The 22488-nt window shown below is 47.3% G+C and overlaps 2 protein-coding genes and 1 long non-coding RNA gene across 5 annotated transcripts; 1 reads left to right on the top strand and 2 right to left on the bottom strand.

Moving 5' to 3' along the window:
* Positions 1 to 3350: 3350 nt before the first annotated feature.
* On the top strand, positions 3351 to 7358 carry LOC125518333 (translation initiation factor IF-2-like). The gene is made up of 2 exons (XM_048683209.1): positions 3351 to 3506; positions 5536 to 7358. Exons 1-2 carry the CDS (start codon positions 3351 to 3353, stop codon positions 6445 to 6447), a joined length of 1068 nt encoding a protein of 355 aa, XP_048539166.1. The 3' UTR covers positions 6448 to 7358.
* Positions 7359 to 7786: 428 nt separating this feature from the next.
* Positions 7787 to 12965, bottom strand: LOC125517990. 2 transcript variants are annotated; one of them, XR_007287874.1, is made up of 4 exons: positions 11256 to 12965; positions 11055 to 11143; positions 10050 to 10108; positions 7787 to 8231 (listed from the first exon to the last, which is right to left on the bottom strand). It is a non-coding gene; the product is annotated as an uncharacterized LOC125517990 (long non-coding RNA). The 2 variants fall into 2 exon arrangements; XR_007287875.1 differs by having other exon boundaries at positions 7787 to 8144.
* A 6606-nt stretch (positions 12966 to 19571) lies between these two features.
* LOC125520338 lies at positions 19572 to 22291 on the bottom strand. Of its 2 annotated transcripts, none has more exons than XM_048685231.1 (4): positions 21931 to 22291; positions 21013 to 21233; positions 20602 to 20822; positions 19572 to 20474 (listed from the first exon to the last, which is right to left on the bottom strand). In XM_048685231.1, the coding sequence occupies exons 1-4, from the start codon at positions 22176 to 22178 to the stop codon at positions 19821 to 19823; spliced, it is 1344 nt and encodes a 447-aa protein (XP_048541188.1). In that variant the 5' UTR covers positions 22179 to 22291; the 3' UTR covers positions 19572 to 19820. The 2 variants fall into 2 exon arrangements, with proteins under 2 accessions (XP_048541188.1, XP_048541189.1); XM_048685232.1 differs by having other exon boundaries at positions 21022 to 21233.
* Between the last annotated feature and the right edge of the window lie 197 nt (positions 22292 to 22488).

Here is a 22488-nt window from a genome sequence, read left to right as displayed (position 1 = left end):
CTTGTGCTTCCAAATACCCTTAAACCAGTTTTGCCATGAGAGTCCACCATACCTACCTATGGATTGAGTAATATCCTTCAAGTAAGTTTTGTCGGTGCAAGCAATAAAAATTGCTCTCTAAATAAGTATGATTGATTGGTGTGGAGGAAATAAGCTTTATACGATCTTGTGATGTGGAAGAAATAAAAGCGACGGACTGCATAATAAAGGTTCATATCACAAGGGGCAATATAAAGTGACATTCTTTCGCATTAATATTTTGTGCATCCAACCCTGAAAGCGCATGGCAACCTCTGCTTCCCTCTGCGAAGGGCCTATCTTTTACTATTATCTTCTTCCTTATGCAAGAGTCACGGTGATCTTCACCTTTCCTTTTTACATTTTATCCTTTGGCAAGCACAGGGTGTTGGAAAGATCCTGATAGATATATCTAATTGGATGTAAGTCAGCATAAGTTATTATTGTTGACATTACCCTTGAGGTAAAGGTTGGGAGGCGAAACTATGAGCCCCTATCTTTCTCTGTGTCCAATTAAAACTCTGTAACCACAAGTATTGCGTGAGTGTTAGCAATTATGAAAGACTAAATGATAGTTGAGTATGTGGACTTACTAGAAAGCTCTGACATAGACTCTTTCTGATGTTATGATAAATTACAATTGCTTCAATGACTGAGATTATAGTTTATTAGTTCTCAATAAAGTTTCTGATTCATACTTGGCATTGTGAATAGATTATTACTTGAGCATAAGAAATCATATGACAATATCCATTTATGTTGCTGTTATGAGAATAATCATGATGCCCTCATGTCCGTATTTTATTTTTTCGACACCTCTACCTCTAAACATGTGGACATATTTATAGTTATCGGCTTTCGCTTGAGGACAAGCAAGGTCTAAGCTTGGGGGAGTTGATACGTCCATTTTGCATCATGCTTTTATATCAATATTCATTACATTATGGGTTGTTATTACACATTATGTCACAATACTTATGCCTATTCTCTCTTATTTTACAAGGTTTACATAAGGAGGGAGAATGTTGGCAGCTAGAATTCTGGGCTGGAAAAGGAGCAAATATTAGAGACCTATTCTGCACAACTCCAGAAGTCCTGAAACTCCACGAAAGTCATTTTTGGAAATAATAAAAAATACTGAATGGAAGAAATACGTCAGGGGGGCCACCACCTGCCCACGAGGGTGGGGGCGCGCCCCCCTGCCTCGTGGGCCCCCTGTTGGCTATCCGGTGGCCAGCTTATGCTATATGAAGTATTTCGTCGAGGAAAAAAATCATAAGCAACCTTTCGGGACGAGACTCCGCCGCCACGAGGCGGAACCTTGGCGGAACCAATCTAGGGCTCCGGCAGAGCTGTTCTGTCGGGGACACTTCCCTCCGAGAGGGGGAAATCATCGCCGTCGTCATCACCAACGCTCCTTTCATCGGGAGAGGGCAATCTCCATCAACATCTTCACTAGCATCATCTCCTCTTAAAACCCTAGTTCATCTCTTGTATCCAATTCTTGTCTCCAAGTCCGGGATTGGTACTAGTAGGTTGCTAGTAGTATTGATTACTCCTTGTAGTTGATGCTAGTTGGTTTATTTGGTGGAAGATCATATGTTCAGATCCTATATGCATATTAATACCCCTCTGATTATGAACATGAATATGCTTTGTGAGTAGTTACGTTTTTTCCTAAGGACATGGGAGAAGTCTTGCTATTAGTAGTCATGTGAATTTGGTATTCGTTTGATATTTTGATGAGATGTATGTTGTCTATCCTCTAGTGGGGTTATGTGAACGTCGACTACATAACACTTCACCATTATTTGGGCCTAGAGGAAGGCATTGGGAAGTAATAAGTAGATGATGGGTTGCTAGAGTGACAGAAGCTTAAACCCTAGTTTATGCGTTGCTTCGTAAGGGGCTGATTTGGATCCATATGTTTCATGCTATGGTTAGGTTTACCTTAATACTTTTTTTGTAGTTGCGGATGCTTGCAATAGAGGTTAATCATAAGTGGGATGCTTGTTCAAGTAAGAACAGCACCCAAGCACCGGTCCACCCACATATCAAATTATCAAAGTACCGAACGCGAATCATATGAACGTGATGAAAACTAGCTTGACGATAATTCCCATGTGTCCTCGGGAGCGTTTTCCTTTATATAAGAGTTTGTCCAGGCTTGTCCTTTGCTACAAAAAGGATTGGGCCACCTTGCTGCACTTTATTTACCTTTGTTACTTGTTGCTCGTTACAAATTATCCTATCACAAAACTATCTGTTACCACTTATTTCAGTACTTGCAGAGAATACCTTGCTGAAAACCGCTTATCATTTCCTTCTGCTCCTCGTTGGGTTCGACACTCTTACTTATCGAAAGGACTACGATATATCCCCTACACTTGTGGGTCATCACCGGCCCCTCCCCCTCCTCCACTCCTTTATATACGGGGAGGGAGGCACCCCCTAGAGACACAACAATTGAGCCCTTGGATCTCTTAGCCATGTGCGGTGCCCCCCTCCACCATAATCCACCTTGGTCATATCGTAGCGGTGCTTAGGCGAAGCTCTGCGTCGGTAGAACATCATCATCGTCAACACACCGTCGTGCTGACGGAACTCTTCCTCAAAGCTCGGCTGAATCGGAGTTCAAGGGACATCATTGAGTTGAACGTGTGCTGAACTCGGAGGTGCCGTGCGTTCGGTACTTGATCGGTCGGATCGTGAAGACGTATGACTTCATCAACCGCGTTGTGCTAACGCTTCCGCTTTCGGTCTACGAGGGTACGTGGACACACTCTCCCCTCTCGTTGCTATGCATCACCATGATCTTGCGTGTGCGTATTTTTTATTGAAATTACTACGTTCCCCAACCCCCCCCCCCCCGGTCACTCGCGGGAGGGGGACAGTAACTAGTTCTGGCTTAGATTTTTACTCACCAAAACCATTTTCACCCATCTTAATGTGGACCATGTCCAGGCCGCTAAGATGGCGCCTGGCCATAGACATTTCCTCCTTCCCCCAGACCTACTTAGAGCATGTCTAACAGAGCCCTCAAACTGGTCAAACCCTCAAAATAACTGCCAGTTTGAGGGTTGAGCAAAAAAAAGGTGCAGATCAGTACCCTCAAATCCCTAAACCCTCAAAAAAAATTCCAGGCCGAACCCTCAAGTTCGAGGCCAACCTGCACTAGTGAGGGTTGGAGGGCAATTTCCAGGTCCAACCCTCACTTGGTCAACGAGTTGCGCGGGAATGAAATTTCCCCAACTGCCTCTCACCACCGCGCCGCCGCCAGCCTTGGTCCGCGCCGCCGCCGCCGCCGCCCGTTCTCGGCACCGCCGGCGGCCATGGACCCCCTCCAGCCCCCGGCCACCCCCTCCGCCGCTCCTCCGCCGTCGGCAACGGCCCCCGCGCCAACACCGGCGCCTGCCCCCACCCCGCGCCTCCCGCCCCCGGCCACCCCGACCGAAGCCGCCGTCGCGGAGATGGTGGCGGCCACCCACGTCGGCCAAAAATAGTGGAGGGCGGGCACCCACGTCGACGAACAGCGACGAATTCCGGCGGTGAGCAGTGCACGGCGTTGATGAAGACAGAGATGATTCCCTCGCTCCCGAGCGTCCCGGCTCGATTCCCTCCGTGCAGACGAAGAGGATGACGAGACAGATATTTTGAGGGTTGGTTTGAGGGGCACTGATCTGCGCCAGGGATTTTCGGCCTTTAAAACGACATTTTCTCAGCCCTCAAACTGGTTTTGAAGGTTGAGTTTTTGAGGGCTCTGTTAGGCATGCTCTTAGGGCTTCCCCTCCTCTCACAAGTTACCTCCGTCTGCATTCCAACCAGTCATAGATAGGTGTGATGTTTATCTCTCTAGTTGGTGTGTTCTTCTCTCTCCCATGGCGGTAAATTAGTCCTTCTATCGGCTATCCTGGACAGTCTCCCTACCTACTTCATGTTGTGCTTTTCTCTTCCTGTCCAAGTTCTTGAGGCCATCCATAAACATAGGCGTACCTTTTCTGGTCCAATCACGAGGTTTGCTCTGGGGCCAAATGCCTTGTGGCTTGGGATAAGGTTTGTACTCCTATAGAGGCTGGTGGTCTGGGTGTTAAAAACTTACATGCACAAAATTTTTGTTTACTTCTGAAATTTGCTTACAAAATACCTTGCAAGGATTGGATCATATACCACTCCCACTCCACATTGGCCATGGTAAAAACAGCTCGTTCGTTGCAAAAGCAATTTTTAAACAGCTGCAGAGCCTGAGAGAGATTTTTTACTGTGCCATCGGTAATGGACAGTCCACCTTTTTTTGGTTAGGTTGGCTGCAGCCGGAGCCTCTGGTTGTAGTTTTCCCTACTCTTTTCTCACACCACACAAACCAAAATCCCATGGTAGCCTTATTTTGTAGGATGGGATCAAACTTGCTCTTCGTAATCGGCTAACCACTACTGCGGTCGTAGAACTTGTCTCTCTAAACTCCTTGTTGCAGGACGTTACTACCACTCAGGAGCCGGACACGCGGAGACTGCTTAATGGTGAAAACTTCACCATGAGCGGGGCCTACGTGACTCTTAACGAGCAGCTCATTGATCCCATGCTAGCCCTAGTGTGGGACTCGAGGGTGTCAAAGAAAGTCATGATCTTTGGGTGGTTTTTTTACCTGGACAGCTTGTACACTAGGAAGAACCTGCGCAAGAAGCAAATCCTGAGCTTGGATTCATGCCCAAGATGCAACAACGCTGTGGAGGACCATGATCACCTGTTCTTCACATGCCCGATGCAACAAGGCATTAGGTCGCGTTTCAACCCTATTATGGTGCTCTTCACCACCACTTTGTCGGCAGCTTTGCCTACGTTTCTTCACCCATTTATGCTCCTCCTTGATCTTTGGAAAATCTGGAACGCAAGGAACAAAAGGGTTTTGCAAAGTTTGGAGATTGATGCTAGATGCTCTGTTAAAACTATTCTGGAGGATCTTATTTTCTGGTCGCACCGTCTCAAGACGGAAACACTGAAGGAACATGTCGGGCTGTGGCGTGATTTCCTCTCTTCACGTAATACGTGAACTTTGTAAACTCTAACCCTTTTAGGAATACCGCCCCACCCCGCGCGGCAGTGGCCATTTCAGAAAAAAAAAAGGTAAGCCCGTACCCACCAATTTTGACTTTGTATAAGTAGTGTACACTGTAGCGTTTTACCATTTGCCACTTTGACAGTCATAGGTACAGGTAAATCTGTAGCCAGATACTGAAGTTTGCCAGCTAACTGATGGTCTATGAATGTGCGTGTTAGAGTACGTAATGGGCCTGGGCTGGCGGTATAGCCCATTAGTCATAGAATTAATTAGAGATAAGGGTCGCTTGCTTGAGAGTCAAGTAAACTTTTCTATATAAAGAAAGGAGATGTATCAATCTAATCAAGCAAGAATTAAGAAGAAAATTCCTTCCCTCTTGCCCGGCCGTGGGCAAAAAGGCCCCGGGCCGGCCCTCTCGCGCCCTCCTTCTAGCAGTGCTATAACAATTTGGTATCAGTTAGCTTCGGTTCGATCATGTCTTCACCGCCGCCCAACCCGTCTCTCCCGCTGTCCTCCGTCATGCCCGCCCCAGCCGTCCTCATCCCGGAGGAGGTGTCCGGGACGCTGCGAGACCTAACCAATGCGGTCCAGGAGATCCGCCTGTTCTTGGCCGGGTCCTACGGGCCGCACCAGGCTGCACCGCCCATCACCGGCACCGCGCCGCCGCGGCTACCGTGGCAGCCGCCGCGGCTACCGTGGCAGCCGCCACACCAGGCGGCCCTCGCCGCGCTCGCCGGGCCGCTGCAGCTGCCATCCATCGCCCCGTCGTGGCTGCAGTGGCAGCCGCCGCTCCTGGCAGCCCCCACCGCGCTCGCCGGGCTGCTGCAGCTGCCATCCACCGCCCCGCCCTGGCTGCAGTGGCAGCCGCCGCTCCTGGCGGCCTCCGCCGTGCGCGTCGGGCCGCTGAAGCTGCCATCCACCGCCCTGCCCTGACTGCAGTGGCAGCCGCCGCTCCTGGTGGCCTCCGCCGCGCCCGGCACTCCGCCGCAGCAGCCGCTGCCACTGCCCGGCGCGACACTACAGCAGCCGCTGCAGCTGCAGTGGCCCCTGCCAGTCAGCTCCGGCCCCGCATCAACCGCGCCGGCGGGAGTCCCGATCCACCAGTTCAAGTTCCCGCCATCGCCATCACCGCTTTCCCAGGGCATCCCCATCCAGCAGATCAAGTTCCCACCGTCGCCGTCACCACTTCCGGCTTGGATCGCTACCCACCACGTGTCGGCGGCGGTGAGGCTGCAGGCTGCTGCGCGCGGCCTCCTAGCTCGTCGGCGTGTGCGGGAGATGCGTGGTCTGCAGCTGCCGCTCCTCCCAGTTGTCCTTCGCTGCGCAAAGGATCTCGATCTCGTCCCCACGGACAGCGGCCTCAAAGTTTGTGACATCGGCGGTTGGGGGGCGCAACCCTCCTCGTCATTCTCCATCGCAAGCCCTCCACTCTTCTCTGTGCAGTGCAGACCAACAGCCGTTCGACGGGGAGAAGGCAGGGTGTCACCGACAGGAGCGCACCGCGTCCCAACTACTACAGCCACCTGGTGTCCATGACCAACAGCCGTCCGGCAGGGAGAAGGCAGGGTGTCACCGACAGGAGCGCACCGCGTCCCAACTACTGCAGTGGCTGGTGTCCATGGGATCTAGGTGGTTGTACACGTGCACGTCCGACGTGCGGATGGTGTCCACTTTTTGTTAAGGGGTCCAAAATAAAACGTCCCAGTCCATTTCAGGTTAAGGGTAATAAAACAAGCCGAGATGTAAAAGGCTTGTTTTTAGGTGTTAGGTTTGTGTTGCGTCGATGGTTATAAGTTGGTTAGGCTGCAGCTCGAGGACAAGCTGCATGTTCAGGTGGGGTGTAGTGTTAGAGTACGTAATGGGCCTGGACTGGCGGTATAGCTCATTAGTCTTAGGGTTAATTAGAGATAAGGGTCGCTTGCTTGAGAGTCAAGTAAACCTCTTTATATAAAGAGAGGAGATGTGTCAATCTAATCAAGCAAGAATTAAGAAGGAAATCCCTTCCCTCTTGCCCGGCCGTGGGCAAAAAGGCCCCCGGCCGGCCCTCTCGCGCCCTCCTTTTAACAACGCCATAACAGTGCGAGAACCCCCAGAATCCACTAACAATAGCAGAACTTGGTTTCCCACCAATGCCCTCAACTGAATGGTCTTAGGATTAGCAGTGTTTGCAATTGCATTTATTGAGGAATAAGCTGAAGCTTCTTCCACTGCCTTTTCTTGGGCTACAACGTCTAGCACTGCATCGGGTAAATGTGCCGCTTCTTCAGCTATTTCAATGGCTTTGCCCTGGGCCAAAGACAAATATTTAGAAACGGAGGGAGTAGTTATTTACACACATGGGCAGGGGCTAACTTATCCCCATAACTAAAACATGAGAGAATTCTTTATTTGACACTGCTTCAAAATGTGATTCCCTATTTGGCTCTGAGAAAGTTTTTTTTCCCTCTTTGACACTCGGGTTAAATTTGTTTACTTCTTTGACACTCTAGTTCATTTTGTACACTAGCAGTGTTAAATAGGGATATGGAAAGACGCAAATGCCCCTAATGCATTTTGTGACTAAAATTATGTACAAGACTAAATCAATAGTACTGTGACATATTTGTTCAAAGTTAAATGGCCAAATGAGACCCATGCATTTGGTCACAGAACGAATTTAATTTATGAACATAGTCCTCAGAATTTAATTTAAAAATAAATAAAATATGAGCAGAACCTCAAACATGTTCTTTGTATTGCACTGCCAAGTGAATTGGGAAGGTAAGTTCGATAGTACTGCTACCGCGAAATTGTTGACTGACACGACACTCGTGCAGATTTTAGATGTTGAACGGAGTATCTTTTCAAGGTGCATGATTTGGTATTTCGGCCGCACATAAACTGCATGCCGACCTGCGTAACCAAAACATCAACTCGCTAACACGTTCAAGATCCCTCTCTCTGTGTAACACATGCCCGTCTTGGCATATTGCTGATCATGTACAGCTCGGCCATGACAAGTCGTTGACTCTGGAGCAGAGTCGTCAGACCTCGCCCTCGGAGCCGGTCTTGACGCCAAGGCTGGTGATCTCTGGACTTGATGAGATTATTGGGTTAGGTTTTTTCCAGTGTTGCATACAGACTAACGGAGGGGTATTATGGTCCACTGAAAAACAATCTGACGGCAAAGTGTAATGGGATGGACATCAATGTCAAATAAGGAACAAAATTTAAAACAAGTGATAAATAAGGGAGAAAAAAGTTTTCAGGGTCAAATAGGGAATCACATTTTGAAGTAGTGTCAAATAAGGAATTCTCTCCTAAAACATAGCCCATTCTCGCCTATAATCCTTCAGCTGCCTTGCTTTTCACATGTCACCCGCAGCTAACTGAGGTTTCTGACCATAATCTATACCAAATATTAAAAGACGCAAGTTTTCATAGTTCTCCATACGTCACCCTTTTATGTCAGTTGATTTTGTGTTAGTCACGGAAACTAATGGCTGAGATTTAAAACAGCACATAACATGTTTACCCGTCCGATTTATGTCCAACAGCCAAGGTACGTCCGATTGTCTCCTTTGTGAACTGTGCTCCAACAGGCCAGGTCCTAAACCTATTTTATTCTGTGCGCACCCTTTCCATTATGTACCAGCTGAACCCCTCCAAAAAGAAGACCGAAACAAAACTAAACAAATCAAAGAAAACCGAAAAGATCCTAAAAAAAGGGACTGTCTATTCTACATCCGGATGAAATCTAATTCGTTTTCAGCCATATTTTTCAGCCAACTGTCATATGTCTTGTGTCCCTGTTCCTTTGTTCTTTCTGCCCCGCAAATTGCCTCTGCCCCGCAAATCACTTCTAAACAGGTCCATACACTAAACTATAAACGGGTACACGCTCTGAGCAATTCAAACCCGTACAGAAAGCAGCTAAAAGGGTTAAAATCTAACAAAAGGTGGACTAAGCTAACTACAGGAGGATGAAAAGGACCAAAACTGATGGCATCTAACCACAAGCCGAATTACAAAAAAACTACAGTTGCTGCTGCTGTGAATCAACTATACAAAGGCCCAAAATTACACTAATAATTACAGTGTAAAAACCATGGAAATACACAGTAATTCCACTAAAAATGCCACTTGCAAATACAGAGCAAAAATCCACTAGAAGTACCCTGTAAACCCACTAACATTTACAGTGTAAATTCCACTAACAATTACAGTGTAAATTTCACTGAAAATGCACAGTAATTACACTAAAAGTACACTGTAAATACCACTTAATATGGTCGCATGAACTAGTTGTCTATGATCACAGGAAAACTGAAAACTACATGCCCAGATCATAGATTTCTGGATTTGCAGAAATAAACACACTACAGGGATCAAAACATGCTCAGGAAGCTAGCAATTCCATTTTGGGAAAAATAGTTAAAAACATAAAAGGGGGAGGATTGCTCCAGTTGAGAGAAAATATGACTATTTTCACACCCTTTGGAAACTGAAAAACCAAACACTGTTAAGACACTTTAATCTACTTGTTTTAGACACTTTCTACCTGTTCTTAAATAGTTGTGATTGAAGGACTGAATTTAAGTAACTTTAGAAGTGTAAACTACTATGATCGGATGCTTGCTTACACTGAATATTGACATGCATTAACATGAGCACTAAAAATTGAAATTAACAGGAAAAAGGACAAACACGATCAGGCTAAAAACATTCACACTAGAAGGCACTCACACAAGTAGCAACAAACAAAAAGAATCTATAAAAATGATTACATATTTACAGTTCAGAACTAAAAGGAGAAATTTGTGACTGTTAGATCAAATTACTGGGACCTTCTCTGCAAAATTACTCTGCACTTATTTACAGTTCAAAACTGAATACTTGTTTGCATTAATAGATAATTTACTCAAAATATTGAGTGCAGGTGCCTACAATCAAACCAAATGCAATGAAATCCAGCATCAAAGGACATGCGATGTACCTCAATGAAGATGAAATTGATTTCCTTAACATATGGCTTTCTAGTAGCAGAAAACAATCCTGAAAACAAAAAAAAAGTTATCAAAAACATGCTTTCTTTAACTAGAGTCTTGACAAATAACAGAGTGGATCATACTCTTTTACTGAGCTACTTCAGGTGGTTCATACCGCTTTTAAACGGACCCGCACCAAGATGTTATTGGATCCACACCCCAACTCTTTTCAACCCACACAGGCAAAGCAGCGAGAAAGGAGAAAAAGAACCCAGGCAATACTTTCCCATCTCTAATCTACTAACCACACACAATTAAAATGAAAATGACAAAAACCACTAAAATTACACTATAAAATCAACTAAAATTACACTAAGATTTACACTTTAAATACCGCTGTAAATCCAGTTTGAATCCACTGTAAAATCTACTGCACTAAGAAAAACACTGAAAATACGGTAGGAATTACAGTGTAAATCCAGTAGGAATTACAGTATAAATCTACCTAGAATTACACTGTAATTCTACCTAGATTTACAATGTAAAATCGACCTGGAATTACATTGTAAATATAGTAGGAATTACAGTGTAAATCTAGTAGGAATTACAGTGTAAATACCTAGATTTACACTGTAAAATCGACCTAGAATTATAGTGTAAATATAGTAGGAATTACAGTGTAAATCCACTTAGAATTTCACTGTAAATCTACCTAGAATTACACTGTAAGAATTGCAGTTTTGAACAAGCCAACAAAAATGAACACTAACCAACAGTAAGGAAGTGCTAAAATTACTGTGTAAACTACTTTGTAAATTAGTGTGTGAACCCGCTAAGAATTACTATGTAAGACCAATTAACATACAGTGTAATTCCACTGGGCATTACAGAGCAAAATCAACAAATAATTACACTACAACCCATCAGGGACTACAGTCAAAAAACTGGAAGAGGACATGACCAGAAATAAATCCACTTCATCATAGCAGCACATGCCCTGAGCGGGTACATACCCCATCTTTATCAGAGCCAGACTAGAAAAAAGCAGCTAAAAAGCATAGCCTAAGACTTTCTCGAAATCATGATCATCCATTTGACGTTCCTGCAGTTAACAGATGAAACAAATGAATGAACTAGAAAACCGGAACAAATAAGCTACCGAACAAGAAATAAAAGAAAATAAAAGAAATAAAAAATCAAATTAGAAATATAACCTCCGAATCTTGAAAAGGATCATCCTCAGCAAAATCATTGGGGACAAAAGGATCCCCATCTGAATCATCACAATCTTGAACACAAGCAGCAGAAGTGCCCTTACCAAAAGCCTTCATGAGTCTCCCCATACTTTAATCTATAACCTAAATATGTACAAACACAAAGAAAAGGACAAAATGTCTGAGATGAAATGGCAAAAGGGATAAAACATAACAAAAATATAAAGAAGAAATGCATTGATAGCATTTACAGTCTACATCTCTTTTATTTCACTACATAACCCACTAGTGAAGAAATCCCATGCGAATTACAGTGGAAACCAATTGAGAATTACACTGTAAATACACTGTAATCACCCACTAAGAAAATACACTGGAATTCCGATGAAGATTACAGTGTACATCCGAATATAATTATACTCTAAATCCTCAAGAAAATACACTGGAATCAGATGCATCACAAGAACATACAAACTAGCGGTGCATCACAAGAACAGTCACAATTCCTCTGCTACTCAATTAAAGTGTAAATTACACTGAATTTACACAGTAAAACCAGCTATGAATTACACTGTAAATTTGCTGACAAATACACTGTAAATCCAAAACGCAATTCCACTATAAAAATTCAAGTGAATTACACTGTAATTCCACTAGCGAATACAGTGCAAATCCATGGCAATTACACTGTAAATCAGCTATCAAATTACACTGTAAATCACTGACAAATACACTTTAATTCCACTAACAAATACAGTGCAACCCCACTGACAAAAATACACTGCAATTAGGACATATACACTATTATTCCACTAGCAAATATAGTGCAAATACACTGAAATTACACTGTAAAATAACCGGGGATTACACTACAAATTGCTTTGGATTTACACTACAAATATACTACCTATCCACAAGAAAATTACACTGGAAATCCAGTACGGATTACAGTGAAAATCAATGAAAATCCAGTATGAATTACACTGAAAATCACTCTAAAAAACAATGGGGATTGCACTGTAAATCCAAAATAGAAATTACAGAGTAAACCACATACCCACTAAACGATACCAGTGAAGAGAAATGGTCTAGGGATTAAAGGCCAGGGAACAGAATACATCCGTTCGAATTGACTGAATACATCAGAGTACTACAACTAAGCAAGCCAGCCTCACATGAACAACTCGGACTCCAACATCCAATCAATTATAGATCAGCACATCGAACTGACACACATCCCAGCTACGGCAGCTACCGCGCTTAGCAGAACAATCAAACGCATCCCAGAAACGGTGCAACCTAAACAAATCTACACGGAAAAAAGCTGCGGGGGATGGATACAATCATCAAATCTGACAGACAAAACCAACTCCCTACCTAACAGATCACAAGAACAACAAAAAGAGAGGGGGGGGGGGGGGGGGGGGGGGACTGAATCCGACGAACAAAATCGCCAGCGACGGAAATGGGGACGGATCGGTGCGGGGCCGAGAGATGCCGCAGATCCCGCCGGCAGGAACAGAAGGGAGGCGGAGGAAGCGGGGCAGCACGAGGGAGAGCGTGGACGAGTCACCACCAAAACACTGGATCGAGCGGTGAGGCGGAGCTCCAAATCGCCATGGCTATCTCTCTCTCGCTCGACTCTGTTCGGGGTTGCGTGTTCGGCTGGGAGGAGGAGGGCGACAGTGGAGTGAAGTCTAAAATAAACCCTGAGATTGTAGACGCCGACGTAAATGAATCCTAACCTTCAAATCCCTGAAGTCCGTACCCTGATCTCTCTGATCCTATTATATCTGAACCCTGGATTTGTTTGTCACACCAAGAAAATCAAAATCCTGGCCGGGAACTCGCTCTCACAGGGGCGCCGGCAACGCATCATCTTCTTCCTCGTTCACCTCTCTCTCTCCTTCTGCTCTTCATAAATGACAATAGGGTATATGCTAAACAATGTGCGCCCTCACCTGCGGGTGGCGCGGACGCCGCCGCGAGTGTGTACTTCTCTTGCGACGACGGCTCCTGGTAGGGTGATCTCCAAAGGTGCCGTGCCCAGCGAGGTGACTGCGGCAGCCTAGTCGGCGGTGTGCTTGGTGAGGCGAGGACGCCGAAACGCCACTGCTTGCTGCAGATGTTGACCAAAGTGTGCACGGCCATTTCTCTTCCATAGCCTTCGTCGGCGTCTTCTGCATCTTCCCGAGGTGAGTGGCGTGAGCCTGCTAGACACCTAGACGTACGCGGCTTGGAGTGCGCCGTTCGAGGTGAGCCTGCTATGTAGCTGCGCCCGCCTACTCGCCACGCCTCAGCCTCATCGTACCGCGTCGCCATATCCCCGGCGAGGGTGTCCTCGGCGGCTTGGCTTTCTGCCCCGCGTGCGTTTGTTTCACGTGCGTACGTGTACGCATCTAGCCGCTCGCTAGTATCGATTCAGTAGCTTGCTGGCTTGTAGCATGTGCGTGTATTCTTCTGTGTACTTGCTACTTGCACACACTGATTAGCCCGTGGCTAGAATCGATCCACCGGGTGCAAATCGAACGCTTCGATCTTCGAACGCCAGCCGCGCCTCCCCTCACTTGGCATTGAGAATACTCACTCAGCCATAGGTGATCGCTGACCACGGCTGCCACCAAGTCGGACTTGCCCAGGTGCAGCAAGTTGCTGAGGAGCTCCCGCCGTCCGTGGCCACTGCACCGCACCTCATCAGCCAGTGCTTGTCACCATGAGGGTGGGTCGGTAGGGGAGTGAACATGTGAGGAAGAGACTGGGAAAGAAGATGCATATGACAGGTGGAGCCATGTAGTAAGTGACAGTAGAGTTCAATCCCGGCTGGGATCGCGGCTTTCCTATTACCCCAAACAAGATTGTACTCATACGGGGTCTAGGTTAAGTGGGATTTGTAAATACGGGGTATCAACTTCAGGGATTTAAAGATGAGGGTTCATTTGCGTCGACCTGTATAACTTCAGGGTTTATTTCAAACTTCACTCGCGATAGTGTTAACCACACAGACACGCGGGTTGCGATGGAAAAAATAACGGGTCAACCACACGGGCCTGATAAGAGAAACGAGATAATGGGTCACACACACGAATCTCCACGCACAGATCTCAGGGCACAGAAAACGGATGAAGGCGAATTGTTTTCATCCGCATGTAAATTAGCAGATCCGTAAAAAAACGGAAAGAGATCAGGCGCTACCGAAGACATTGCATCATGGCGAGACGTAAAGCTTATGAACTCTAATCTGTTTCAGCACGTCCGTCCCGCGCGCCAATAAGTAGCCGCTGAATCTGGCCTACAACCTGGGATCCAACAGCACAGCCGCCATTGTAGAGAAGCGCCAGCTCTGTGTGGTGGCCTTCCGCCATGCAAGGTATCCATGGCCCCGCGGCATCGACGTCGCCGTAGTTCGGCACCCACGCACAAGCCCGGACGGACAGGAACAGCGGGGCAGTAGTACTTCGCAAAAGGCGATGTGCAGAGCCTAAGGAGGCCGGCGGCCCACGAGCTTGGCCCTGGCGAGGTGGCAGTCTCGAGAACGGCCATTGACGATGGTGTCCACGGCGCTGTACGCGCCGTCGACACCGGCCGGCAGGATGGCCGCAGATCACAACGGTCGGCTGGATCCAGAGACCACATCATGTTGACGTGGTGGGTCGCCTCAGCACAGATGGCGATCTTGTTACAACTTTGCCCCATGAGGTTATACTTTTTACAAGGGTGTGATTCGTTCAAGTTTGTGGGGCTGCTGACTTTGTGCTGATTTGCTTTGTGTACTGCTTTTGTGCAGTGAAAAGAAAGGATCGATCAAGATGAATTTCTCTGTTTGCTACTTCGGGTATGTGAACTGCTGATTCTGCCTTTTGTGCTGCCGTTGAAGAGAGGAAGTGGGCCATTGAGATAAAATTGTACGTGCAGAGAAGAGCGAAACCTATGTCAGAACCGAGAACCTGATAGATCTCTGGTATGTACAAAGCTGACTACTGGTGGATTGATCCTTCTCATCGGAATGGCCAGCAACAACGAGCTGGATATACGGAAACTACCCCGGTTCTGTTTATTGTGAGCAATCAATATGAGAGTATGAAATAATGCAGAAAAGGAAAGAGCACCTAGCTATACCAGATCATTCAGCTTCGAGAGACAAATGAATCAGCCTGCTTCGGGTATTGTGTGTAAATCGATGTAGATTCTCCAGGTTCTCGCCCAAGTTCGGCACCTTCATCTACGCATGCCCGACCAAAGATGGATCGGCAATGGCTAGACAAGGTTGTTACTTGTAACCGTGCATGGTTTGCATCATCGTCTCCGACCCGACAACGTGTCACGATACCGAGTTTGCCCAACAGTGTTGCCTCAAGCATCGATGACATCCGTTAATGCTGCTGCTTCCGCTTGCAATGATGCCTGGGGAGTGTTGCACCGGACCAGGCGGAGATGACGTTGAAGATGTCGAGGCAACATAGCTGCCCTCCCTGGTACAATGTTTATAATTATTATAGGCATTATGTTTTAGTGGCTTCTTTTGAAGGCGGCAATTTTGTTGTCCAACGATTTTTTTTCTGTACTATCTATTTATTTTATCTGTATCTAATATTAAAGAGAGGTTTATTTTGCAGTTTTTGTAAAAGGAGGTTTGTTTTTTCAGTTTTATTTCCTTCTATCATTTTTCATACATCGCCCTTTGATTTCTTATATACGTATTCTGCACTGATATCTTTTCTATTTTTTTAAAAAATGGAGAAGGACCCCCGGCCTCTGCAACTGGACAATGCATGCAGCCACTTTATTAATTATTTACCCAAAATCTTACAAAGTCATACAAAAGTAAGACTAAAGCCACCGTCTAGGCAATATCTGTCGCTACTCCTATCCAGTTGATGAAGGGATGCTGATAGTCTGGGCCTAATATCAAACAGACCTCGCAGCCAAATCTAACATCTAAGATCTGAGATCCCAACCAAGACGCCTACCGGGTATGGGACACCCAACAGTCCGGCGCACTCCTCAACAAGGACGGCTGCCGGGTATGAGGCCGCCACAGCCACCTGCCACCAATCCATTTTTAGTGTTATACTGTTGCATGTAAATTGCCGGTCTAGCTACCGTCGAAGCCACCACGACACCAGACCACGCCACCATCCTGCGCTCGTCCATCATCACACGTCCACCGGCGAGACCCCGCTGCTCCATGCCGCTGAGACCCGCCGTTGTCGACGTGTCAGATACCACGCCGCTCCTCCTCTTGTCCCCTCCAGCCAACACTTGCTTCAAAACGATGCCCCCAGGAGGGAGAACGACATCAAAACGTAGCCATCCTCCGATCCGGTAGACCCAGACCTAGGGTTTCCCCCGGAACCTTCCGATCAGGTTGACGTGACCTGCAGCGACGATGCCTCGAGAAGGGAACGGCGTAGGAGACACCGCCATCGTCCGCCATGACCGCAGTCAGGCGCAATTTTCACCGGAAGCCACGTCGTCCCGATCTCGCGGCTGGCTGGAACCGAGCGGAGTCTCGCCACAAAGACGAATGCCACCGCCGTTGGTAAACTTGCGGAGATCCGACATCTCCTCACCGGTCCCTCCACGTGCCACCGGTCGGCGGAAGGCCACCCCGCGGCGGATCCGATCGGGGCGTTCGATCCGCAGTCGCCGCCGCCACCATCTCCGCGCAGATCAGGCACCCCGTCGGATGGGGCGCTGCCACCGCCGCCGTCCATCACAGGGCCATCGCTCCATCGGCTTAGGGCGCTTCGGCCACCGCCGCAGGGCAAGGGATCGCCGCCCCAGCCATCGCCTTCGGATCCCACGAGAAGGGCCGCCCCTGCCGCCTCAGATGAGATCTCGCCGCATCCACCCGCCTAGGTGCCTTCGGCGCCTGGCCCGCCGCCGCCGCGGCGCTCGCCGGTGGCAGCGGCGGCAGAGGGAGGCGCGAGAGGAGGCCTGCGGTGCTAGGGTTCGGAGCCCCCTGGCGTCACCTAAGGGGAGGCGACGCGAGGGGGAGGGGTGCCGACCAACCTAACATCAGGAAGCACATCGGCTCGCTACTTTTTCTTGGACCCCTAAAAAAAGAACCTTTTCTTGGTACATTATGTTCAGTGGACGATATACACGTGCAGTAGTTTGCTTTCTCTTCCACTAAAGGGTACCCATGAGCGAGGGGAGTAGATCACTGTTATTTGGTAGATGGCCATATGCAATAGGAACCAAAAAAAGATGTACATCATCTCAAAAAGGAAAAGATAAAACATATGAGATATGAGGAAGTTATGTAAAGGTAAATACAAAATAACCACGTGGCATACCCGATGGCATTATGCATATATGTCTGCTCTTGACTTCAAAGAGGATGACTAAGCATCAGGAGAGATCATATTGAGAACAAAAAAAGTTGTCCACTGTGGTACCATTCACACCAGTTCAACTATGTTTATCCTATTGGGTCGCGTTCAGAACCATCTAATTTTCTTCAGACGGTGATAATGTTTGTTGGAGGAATCAGTCAAACGGTAATTGGTCTGGGGAGGGAGGGAGAGAGGGATTGAGAGAGAGAGAGGGAGGGAGGGATTGAGAGGGAGAGAGGCGAGCGAGAGAGGGAGATGGAGATCAACAGTGAGAAAGCAGAATCTTAGGTGCAACCACATCAAAAGAATTCATGTACACCTAAATCTAATAAAAATGCATTGACTGCACGCACAAGGCAATCTGATGATTCGAGAGCACATCTCGCTGGAAGATAGATGACGATTGTTCACGCTCGATAACTCTTGTAAGTTGTTTTACCTGTATCACATCTAGATAGCCTGATTCTCGTGTCGTTTATGCTAAATTCGACAATAGGATGGTGTGAAGTCAACGTAAAAAGAAAGATATGGAGTTAGTACTTTCCCGTTGCAAAGCACGGGCATATGTGCTAGTAATCCACTATGGGAACCGGCCCTCTGGACAGATTTTTCTTGTAATTCCGCGCTCCCTGCATCTTTGCTCTTTCCAGCATTGCTTCCTGTACCAAGGCATATTGTGTTGCAATAGCTATCGTGGATGGTAACTGAATTTCAACAGCGGAATGGATTTCCTCTTTCAAACCCAATATGAACTGAGTAACCAACATGGTTTCACCAACTCCTTCATACATCCTGACCTGGTACACACGCTGATGGAAGGCGGTTCTATATTCCTACATCCATCCATGTTGTCTCAAAACAAGTAAATTTTGCATACAACTTTGATGGACATTGACCTGAAATTCTTGAGTAACAGCCACACAAAAGTTTCCCCGACTTTTGTAATGACCAGTGAGCTTATAAGACTGAAACCAATGAGCAGCTTCGCCATGCAGATGCAGAGATGCGGACATCAGTTCAAATGACCCAGGATTTTGATATAACTGAAAATAGGCCTCACAATTTCGAGCCAAATACGAACTCCTTCTCCCTCAAACCTCAGAAATTCCATCGTAGGCAGGCATCCCGGGTCGCTTACTGCTATGTGCATCGGACAGGTGAGGGGACTGAGGTACCTGAACCGGATGTTGTACCGGTACTCGATTTCACAATGGAGGAGGTGGTGGTGGCAGCGGCGATGTATCGATTTGAGACCATTGCAACACAGACAAATGCCGACGCCCCTGGTGGCACCGTGGCATGAAGAGATGGAAGCCTAGAACTCACTGGGAACCCTGCCCCGATGGTCCAGTGAAGCCCTTTGTGAACTTCTGGGCAGCAGTGGCGCGAGATCAGATGACATCATTAGATGGAGCGGGCGGCCGATCCACGGCTCCCCTCTTCCATCGTACAAAGGCGGCAAGGTCACTTCCCTCTCCCAGGCGGCCGGGCCAACTGCGAGGCAACGAACAGTTCAGGAACACGGACAAAATCTAGTTAGAGGAATGGGCCAGACGATCTACACATGTGATTTTAGCTCAATTGGTTTGAGCACATGGATGCTATTTATGTAAACTCAAGCGAATGAGCGAAGGCCCTGTATTTTGTCGCCAGCTTCTCACTGCAAAAAACTCAACCTGAACCAACACATGACGCAGCCCCCAGGTTCTCTTGCTTCTTCCTGCGGCTGTGTCTACAAGGCATGTGTTTGATGATCCAACACTGAAAACCTTCCCTCCCTGGTCCACGATGTATTTAAAAACAACAATGGTATATAGCTGACCAGGGATATTCACAAGAAATTCACTTGTGGACACGAAGTAACAGAGATACATTGCCCAAGATATAAGTAGACGAGGGAACTTTGTTTAGAGATGCATGCAGAGATACACAAGAAATTCACTTGTGGATGCAGACCATAAGAGCAGCAGCACACAGCTCATCAACCAAGATATAAATAGCGATCGAATTAACATGACTTACTGTTCTGGACACTTTACCCCATTACAAACATGACTTATCTGACAGCAGTTCAGCATAAACATTAACCGACCAGTCAATGTCTGGACACTTGATCAAACTAACATGACTTCTTGTTAGCCATACTACACTACATAAACAGCAGTTCAGCATCTTTAACATACCACTGCTCCACAGCTAAATAAATGGTTGGGTTGGTTGCATCAGATCAGATGCCATAGGTCATCAGGTCATCCACTCTGGCCACGAGGCACGACCAACCTACAGTGAACTGAACCGTGCAGAAGGCAAGCTTGCATCTGCCAAGACTGGCGGAGGATCTCTTGGGGACCAACTCGGTAACATCGGATTTTTCATACATGCATCCGCTCCTCTTGCTGTAGGCCTCTATACAAAGCTTCAGCCTCCCATCTTTTTCCACGCAGACAACATGTCTAGAGAGGGCGATGATGCCATCGGCTAGATCCACACGAAACGTCCCGTCTCGAGCATCAAGCAGTACCAAATCCTCGTCTATGCTGGCGGAGCGGGCAACAATGCGGATTCCCAGGTTTTTGGGCCATCGACCTTGGATGACTTTAGCACAGATCACTGTGGCCTCGACCGCTCCGGCAAGCAGGGCGGAGGTAACCTGTAGGGAGCACAACTCAGAAGAACAGCTGCTGTGCATGATGTCGTGGTTGCCTATGCCTGCGTCGGCAAATTTGTCACTGGGATCACGTCCGTATACTAACACTTTGGAGATCAAATCTTTGTCCTCATGCTCTGTGGTTCTTCCCTTCAGTCTGAGTTGGATCTCGACGTCGACAGGGCCGGTGAAGACGATCGCACGAGATGGGCCGGTCAGCGTCAATAATGGATCCTGCAAGCATCAGTTGCACTTCTCATAAATAAATTGACCAACTGCATAGAGAAATAAGGACACAGGATAAAATATAGCCAGCCCCACATAATAAATGAAAATAATACTTGAACACACCACACCAGACCTGTTGAGTGAGTTGTAGGCAGGCGTCCCTCCCGCGTCTGAAGATAACGTTGCGATTATGATCCACTGAGTCTCGGGTGGCCACCAAGCCATAGACCTCGAGTGGCCACTCAAGAGCATCATTGATCTCTGTGACTCTGATGGAGAAGATCTGCAGGCAAGTCTTGACACCTGCATGAGATGGGGTGGGTCTGCATGTGAAGAGCATGGCTCTGACGCACGCTGCAGCAGAAGACCCAAATCAGCCCAGAACACAAACGTTAACTAAAGAATTCAGGTTCAGACATATACAATGCACAGGCTAGCTACAAGGAAACTGATCTCTTCTTTTTTTTCAATCAGTAAGGGACTAATCCAGTTGAGGTATACAGTAGGAAGATGAAAACCAGAGCAAGAACCAGATGGGTAGTACGTAGATTACTGTAGTATTCGAAGGAGCCGAACTCGCCACCCCAAGAGTTTTCCCAGTCACGTGTGTAAGAAACCAGGTCCTTTGCCTCCACGAAAATACCCATGGGTGATTTTCCTTTGTCATCAATCCTCCCAGGTAGCTGATTTGAGAATGAATCAACTAGCTCTTGTACTGCGTGTGCTGATGGTGGCTGAGTAGTATCTCCGACATGTTCATCACACCTGAAAGGGAACAAGCTCAATGAATATGATAGTATTTTATCTTTAGAACTACATATATATTATTCTCGGCGGTGATTCTGGTATGATAACTACATCTATGAACAAAAATCAGAACAGATTATTCCAGCAATTCAGTTCTGTTTGAAATACAAATCAGTACCATGTTGCTGCCCTAGACATCGTAATATCACCAATATACTTACACTTGCTCCACGACTAGTATAACAGGACAAGCCTAAGGCTAATGTCAGTGGTGCGCACGGTGGTGAGGGCAATGCTTGAGGAATGGCATGCCCGTGTGATAGACGTCCTCAATGTTTAGACGAATAAACTTGGGTTTTTTTTTTCCTTTGGATGGGTGGCTGGCTGGCTGGTGGAAATCAGGAGAAATGTTAGATCCAGTTTCAAAGAGTCTGCTTGGAAGCTAGTACTAGTCATTTCCCCATGTTATTGCGTCAAATTAGATGGTGCATACAGTGCTGGGAGTCCTCTCCTAGCATGATTGCCAAGATTGAGCTGATTTGCAAACTAAGAAACACACCAGTGACCTGCCGGTGATGGGAGGGGGGAAAAAGCAATTTTCTGCCCTAAAATGCTAAAAAGAGTTTCTTTTTAACAGTAGTAATAACCAACGAGCGCGCAGGGGAATAGATCTAGTAGATAGAAAGCTCAAGGGGGGAGGGAAGGGGGATCTCACCCGGTTTCGCCGGAAGATGACTCAAGAGAGCTGGCCTTGCGCCGCCCTCGATGGCGTTGGGCGTCCGTGCGGCGGACCTCAAGCTCCCGCTTGGCGTGGGCCAGCTCGGAACGACGGCGATCATCTTCGCGTTCGTGGTGACGGCGATGATCCTCGGCGAACTCATGGGAAACAACATCTCGAAGCTGACAATCGCCGTGGGTGCATACGAAAAGGTAGTGATGGTCGCCCGCGGCGGGGCTAGCCATTGGGGAATTTTTGGCCTAGGGTTTCCTCTCGTTTCGCTGCGGCGGGCGGCGACGGCTAGTCTCGGTAGATTGGGGAAATTTTGTGCGGTGGGTAGTACTCTGCCGGTCTGGCGGCCCCCCTCTGGCCAGTAAGTGTGGTTTTATAGATCGGCGCCCGTTCGCTCGTTGCGCCCTTCCCGCGAGCGGTCGATTTCCCCCAAAGAATGCGTCGACTCGAACGAACTAAGTTTCGTTTCAAAATAACAAAGTCTTTGTTTAACGCACGATAGTTTTTATGATAACGAATCATATAACCATAAATAACTACTCC

The sequence above is a fragment of the Triticum urartu genome, chromosome 7 (genome assembly GCF_003073215.2).
Source record: "Triticum urartu cultivar G1812 chromosome 7, Tu2.1, whole genome shotgun sequence".
Taxonomy (NCBI): Eukaryota; Viridiplantae; Streptophyta; class Magnoliopsida; order Poales; family Poaceae; genus Triticum; species Triticum urartu.
Note: the sequence above shows the minus strand (reverse complement) of the source record. Positions and strands in the feature narration are given on the sequence as shown.